The sequence below is a fragment of the Brugia malayi genome (genome assembly GCF_000002995.4).
Source record: "Brugia malayi strain FR3 genome assembly, contig: Bm_010, whole genome shotgun sequence".
In the NCBI taxonomy this organism is placed as follows: Eukaryota; Metazoa; Nematoda; class Chromadorea; order Rhabditida; family Onchocercidae; genus Brugia; species Brugia malayi.
Genome location: NW_025062287.1, coordinates 70,810 through 78,072, shown reverse-complemented (window position 1 = coordinate 78,072; position 7,263 = coordinate 70,810). Strand labels below are relative to the sequence as shown.

General features: G+C 26.9%; 1 protein-coding gene across 1 annotated transcript; it reads right to left on the bottom strand.

The window, feature by feature from the left end:
- Positions 1-1,975: 1,975 nt before the first annotated feature.
- Positions 1,976-6,093, bottom strand: Bm10291 (merozoite surface protein 2, putative; the record flags this gene model as incomplete). The annotated part of the gene is made up of 9 exons (XM_001894067.1): positions 1,976-2,412; positions 2,622-2,895; positions 3,087-3,179; positions 3,352-3,531; positions 3,694-3,775; positions 4,019-4,125; positions 4,511-4,681; positions 5,260-5,430; positions 5,989-6,093. 9 exons carry the CDS (start codon positions 6,091-6,093, stop codon positions 1,976-1,978), a joined length of 1,620 nt encoding a protein of 539 aa, XP_001894102.1.
- Positions 6,094-7,263: the final 1,170 nt, after the last annotated feature.

Genomic DNA, 7,263 nt, shown 5'->3' with positions numbered 1-7,263 from the left:
CTAATTCAATCTTCTCCTAATCAATGGATAACGAATAAGGAAATACAATACTCCTATGGATGGTTAGGAGTTAACTGTCAATCAACGTCAAACTTCATATTAACTCAAGGAGAAATTCTCCTCTATGATGGAAGAGGGTTAGTCTCTAACCTTGAAGATATAAAAGACTGTTCGACACAAAAGGATGAATGCATAACGAATACTAGCATTATCATATGGAATAGCAATGATACGACCAATCATTGTTTATATCGAAAGATCGGAAGATTCAAGGCTACAAAGTATAACAACCACTTCATCATCGATGAGATACAAGTATCGCTTATAATTGATAAAAACCCCCCTGTATTAAACACCAAAATTTGTAGATTCACCTCTCCAATTTTAATGCAAGGCGATATAGTTATTGAACTAGACGTTGAAGATGACTCGAACTCTATTACAAAATTCAAACGAAGAATAACAAATAAACTATTAATGATGGAAAAGGCTCCGGATAGAAAGTACAATCCTGAAAATGTAAAACTTCAATACCTTTCTGATTCACTAAGGCAAGAATTCCTTCAACAACTCAAAGAAACACAGCAGAGAAGTTGCCAAAATAGAAATAACCTATTACTTTTGATCAAATGGCTATCAATCAGCAATCCTACCCTTGCCACGAAACTAATACTTCAAAGAAACGATGTGATAGCTAAAAGAATTAACGGAAATTTGATGGTGGCTCCTTGCAAATCAGAACAATCAACAATCGAAAATATCGAATTCAAAGGAGATTTAATAAGTAAGTTTGAAATTGAGAGAATTAATGCAGGATTGGAAATCCTAACTCAAACCCAAAAAACAATTAATTCATATCAAATGAAGGATGAACTCTTTTGGCAAGAAATCTCTGAAGAAGGAGAAGAAATTATCAAACAAATGGAAAAGGAATTCAATGAAATTGTTCTACCGATAGAAGAAGAATTTGAAAATGTGATAACACATTGGAAATTGATTTTTATCTGTATAATTATCGTGACAATATTAACTATTTTAGTTATTATTAAGTGTAAATTTAAATTAGTTCAAGCCCTCCTTTGTAATACTTCAAAACGAAATTCAAATCAAGCTACCATTATTACTCTCCCTACAGAATCACCACATACTCAATTCATAACTAAAGAAGAAATCCCACCTATTAAACTCCGTACATTTAGCTATATACCTCAAAATCACTCTCTCAAAATTACATCTTAAAACAATTTCTCTCCCCCTTCGGGAGTGTCGCGAATTATAATTTCGCGAAAACTTCTAACCAATTTCATAGTATCATAAATCATCTCTCTTTTTTAAATTGTAAACAATCCTACGGTATTCACACATGTATTTTTAATTTCTTCGTTGTAAACACTTCCAATTCTTCATACAATTGCTCCGATAACACGTCCAATCCTCACTCATATAAATTCAATTCTAATAAACAAACCGATAACACGTCCAATCCTCACTCATATAAATTCAATTCTAATAAACAAACCGATAACACGTCCAATCCTCACTCATATAAATTCAATTCTAATAAACAAACCGATAACACGTCCAATCCTCACTCATATAAATTCAATTCTAATAAACAAAACAATCTTCACTGTCATCATTGTCATTATGGACGACTACTACTCTGTTAACCAAACGCAATTTCTTCGGTCTTCTTCTTTATTATAAATTTTCTCTCTTTTTTATTCCTTGGTTTATTCATACCACGTTTTCAAAAAATAAAGGTTTATTAATCTTCCTACTGTATTGCAACTATTCGAATATCAACCAGATAAACCTTTCACGACAAAATCAGAAAGAAAAAATATTTTCTTTTTTATTCCTTTTAAAATTATAATTAGCACATTGGGAAATGAAGAAAAAATGTTATGATAGTACGGTGAGAATTAAATTTGAAATTCATATAGGAAATTAATAATTCATTGATCATTCTTAATCACTTCGTGTCAGTTTTTTCACGTGCCTGTCGTTCCTTACGTAATTCTTTGCGACTTTTTGGTGGTTCAGTTCGTAATGGGATTTGCTCAAATTTAGGTCGTCGTTTCAAATTTGATGCCGATTCTTGACTGCTACTTGTTCGAATTTCAGCTGATTCTAGTGTTGGAAAGCTTGTGATAGCGGCGCCTGATCTTTCCTGTTCACCACTACCACCACCAATAGCACCACCGCCAACAGTACCATCAATAGCACCATTACCAATAGTACTATCAGTAATGACACCATCTCTAATAGTATCACCATCGATAACACCACAATCAGTAGTATCAATTCCAGCCGCACCACCACCGATAGCACCAGCAGTATCATCGTTAGCAGCAGCATCAGAAGTAGTAATAGGAACATTTGAGTAGGTGAGTATCGGATCATTACGTGCTGTAATTACCATACAAATCGAATCATGAGAGCTTTTTGGTGGTAATATAGAGAGAGTTTGGTGCTATTTTGGAGTGGAACCATTTCACTTGTTACATTTCCACTTTTAGACAAATGCTTTGATTGTTGAGTTAAAATTTCAAACCAAAATTGTCATCCACTATCACTAATCTTTTCCTGGGTTGGGTAAATTACGCTATTTTGATAACCTGTTCGATTACGAGAACTACCAGATCCTATTGGAAGCTGTTGAGCTGGACGCCAATTTTTGTCAACTGATACGGATGTTTCATTACTAATACTTCTGGTTGTTACAGATGATACCGAATCAAAAGGTGGAATGATATATGATCCAAGAGGTGATGATGCTAATCCTAATGTTCCTCTTAATGGATCTGGTGCAATTGCAGTTTCTGCACCAGACACCGTATAGATGGACGATGATAATGATTGATTGCGATTTTGTGGTGATGTCAAATGATCCTATAATTTAATTTTTAGGTAGCTATTTTGTTCTAAATTTTTAATGTTAACTTTTAATCATATACTTATAACATTGATTTTTTTTTTTTTGTTTCGCAAACATACAAATTTAAATGATTACAAATTTTTCTTTTCATAATGTGAAATTGATATATTTGTTTAAAAAATCAAAAAATAAAAAAAATGGAAACCACAAATTTGGCATAAATTGCATCCATTAAAAAGAGTTGCACAATTGGTCCCAAATCTGGTACATCCAATGATTTCTTCATTATTTCTTGACGCTAGAAAAATTAAAAAAGAATTTTATCTTATCATGTATTAAATCCTTATTTTCTTTATCTTTAATAATTTATCTGCCATTTTTTAAATAATCCTTATAATTGGAAGTTTTAAAAAAAAAAAAAAAAATTAAATGAAGCAAATAGGAGAGAAATAGATAACAAAATAACAAACGTTATCAGCCACATGAATAATTTCCTTGAAATTAACATTATCCAAAAGAGCTGGCGCATAACAAATATGTTCAGGATTATTTTGAAGCCAAAATATGATCGCTTCATAAATTTCTGATACCCATTCAGGTCCTTGTAATACTGGTGAAGAAATAAGCGCATAAAGCATTTCGAATGATAACTAAAAAAAGGGAAAGAGAGAGAGAGAAAGAGAAAGAAGAATATTAGTTCTTTTAAATTTAGGCAACTTTCCTAATTTTTTTTTCTTTAAATTGCTCTGAAATAATAATGAAAACAAACAAAAAAATATACAAAAGAAATTATTTCTTTTTTTTTCCTATACTTTTAAAAATTCTGGGTTTGCCAGAATATCATGAAATTTTATTGCTGCACCATCAACAACCATATTACGATACTGTGATTGTCTAAATGTAAGATAAAAATTAATGATAAGAAAAAAGTTATGATAAAATAATTTTTTTTATAGATAGTAATATTATAGTTTCATTTAAGATAATAACAAAATTTCGTTGAGCGATTAGATTTTTTCCTTTTTTATTATAAATTTTGGACTTTTTTTTATGCTAGAAGCTTTGAAACTATAAACAGGTAAACATTGATAAATACCTGATTATATGATTTAAAATGAAAAAATTAATTAAACAAACGGAGCTAGACAAGCAATAGCAGAGTAAAGTAATGAAATTGGTGGTGATGTATTTTCTAATATGCGTGCAGTCATTTCTTCACAAATTAATGATACCAATGAAGTTACCTGAAAACTTTTTTCTTTTTTTTTGTGTCAAAATTTTTTTTAAATAAAAATTTAACTGCAAATACAATTATATCTACTAATCATAACTATAATTTTATTGGATAGAAAGATTTGCTTTCCATTTATTTTAATTATTAAAAAGAATATTTGTCTCTATTTAATCACTACAATTTTTTTCTATATCATTTAAATATCTTTTGTTAAGGTATATTTTCAGAATTCAGACATTTTGTTCCATCTGTATTGGTTTTATCAATTCTTCGTTTAGCCTATTTAATTCATTTGACTTTGTCAACTGATTTCATTTTTTTTTTTCTTTTTTAAAATAAAAGTGTTATTTTAATTCCTAAATTCTTTATTATTAAGTTAAGTTTAATGTATTTACTCGAAGATCATTAGCTGCTATTAGAACATTCTCCAATTCAGTTTCTAAAAATTTAATTTGTCCACTTTGAATGAAAGCTACCACGTTATAGAGACCGGCATTCGTAATATTTGGCATACCATATAAATGAACTGTGATTTCTTTACCGGATGAAAGTATTTCCGGTGTTGCCTAAATATAATCTTTCTAGGATAGTTACTCATATTACTTTTATAGTTATTTAAAATTTTAATTAGTTTATAAAATACTTTCATTACATAAATAATATTTGTGACAAGTATAAATGTATAAAATTCCTATATTAATGATAATTTACTCAGGTGCAACAGATCAATATATCAAAAATATATCAAAAATCAAATTAGCTCATTTCTTTTTTTTTATTTAAATTGTTTCATATTTCTATATATCAAAAATCAAATTAGCTCATTTCTTTTTTATTTAAATTGTTTCATATTTCTGTTCTAATTTCATCACTTCATTTCTATCCTGAATACTATTTGATATTATGCAATACATAAAGTCTATTTGATATTTTAGGATGAATTTAGTGATATGATAAAAACTAGTTCTCATATATCAAAATGTTTGTGAAAATTTCTGCGAAACTTTTATGAAATGTTTTGAAAGAAAGATATTTGTGAAATATTTTTTTTTTTTTTAAAAAAAAAAACAGATTGAAATGATCAAATATTTAAACAATTACAAATTTTGTACAACATATATTAATTAATTCAATTAAAATTTACTTGTGATGAAATAAGTTTGCGAAAAATATCAGAGAATGCAACAAGTAAGCATGCAGGTGCATTACATGAATATCCATTTTCAAGCACAATTTTTACTCGATTTTTGAAACCAATATTTGCTGACCACTTTAAATAAACTTCAGCTTCTAATCTATCAGTACGCAATTCATCCTTAAATGAAAAAAAAAAAAAAAAAAAAAAATTGTTAAATATAGACACGAAAAACTTTGAAATTACTTAATTTCAAATAAATTTTTAAAACATCTTTTACGTTTCAACTTTTTTTTCATCAATTTCTTTTTTTTTTTTTTAATCATAGTAATACATTGAAATTTTTCAATAGTTAATTTAATACAGATATAAAAATGCTCGCAAATAATAAAATAGAACTATCTTATAAAAAAAAAATTTAGCATATTTAGTTTTTTGTTAAATAATTTATTAATTATTATGATATTAAACATAAAAAAAAGAATGAATATGCAAACAATAATCTTTTTTATTTCAAAAATGAAATTTTTAATTTTTTAGTATTTCAAATATTCTTATCAATAACTGAATTAATTTTTTTTAATAGCCATAAATATGATTTTTTTAAAGAAATAATTTGAAAAAATTCTAAACACTGTTCATGTTTTTTCTTTCACTTTTTTTTTTTTTTTTTTTTATGCTTAAATATAAATATGCCTTTTTTTAATAATTAATTACGAAAATTAAATTAAATCAGACCTGCAAATAATATTTGCGAATATCTCCTGGTACAACCCATACAACATCCAACACTAGTCGCTGCTGTAACTGCGGCACTCCTTCCTGCGATCTGCCGTACCACATCTGATAGAAGCATGCAAATGATCCGTTGCAATAATTCAAATCAAATAAATTTGTTTTATTCTTATAAATAAATTTGCATATGAATGTAGCAAATCGTTCATTTAAGCTTCCATTTTCGTTTTTCAAATCAGCCATTAATGTATTTTTCAATACAATTTGAATAATTGATAGTTCGAAAAATTATTTCACGCATTAACTGATATTAATTTAAAATTAGCAAAAATAATTAATACAATTTGAATTATTGATAGTTATAAAAATTTTTTCAAGTATTTATTGATATTATTTAAAAACAAGCAAAATAATAAGTAAATATAAACAAAATTTCTTAATTTCCTAATATCCTTTTTTTTGTCTTTTTTTTTTTTTTTTTTAACATTTTGATGGAAATGACCAAACTGGATTTTACTTGGAATAACAGATAATTAGAAGAATTTAATTCTTTAAAAATTAGTTCTTTAAAAAAAAAAAGTTTAAACATAATTTTTTGTCTTATTTAGAAAGAAGATTTTTGAAAAAAAAGAGGAACAAAAAAACAAACAGAATTGATCCATCTTTTTCTTTATTAAAAAATAAAGAACAAGAAAATTGTTTTTACCATCTTTTGTTACAGACTTTTGAATATGTGTTGTATACTGTAAATTCATCTGTAAACAACGGTTACAATCTTGATCATTTTCGTCTTAAATGTGATGATTTATTTGAAATTTTGAATGCTGATTTATTGAAAGTAAATGATGAGGTATACTAATTGAATGTTACACATTTTAAATACATGAAAAGTATTTTGTGCTTATTGATAAAGTACGAATTTTTGCTAAATTTTTAAATTCTAATTTTTTTAAATAAGGAAAAAAATTACATTTCTATATTGTGTTAGATGGATGTTTGGATTCTTCTTCTTAAACGATGGATTTTGATAGATTGTAAAAAACGTATGCCATATTGTTGTCAACTATGTGTTATAATTTGTTAAATGATGAACAGGTTTAACAAAATTTTCTCTTATTTCTATATCAATTTAAATTGTGATTTTGATTTTATATATTTTTTCATGCAATAATTACTGTTTGCGAAGAAATCTTCTACAATTTTCATTTCATTCCATCATAAGCTATAATTAATTATAATTAAAATGATTAAATGAGAGCTTTAATGATTGATGTAAGT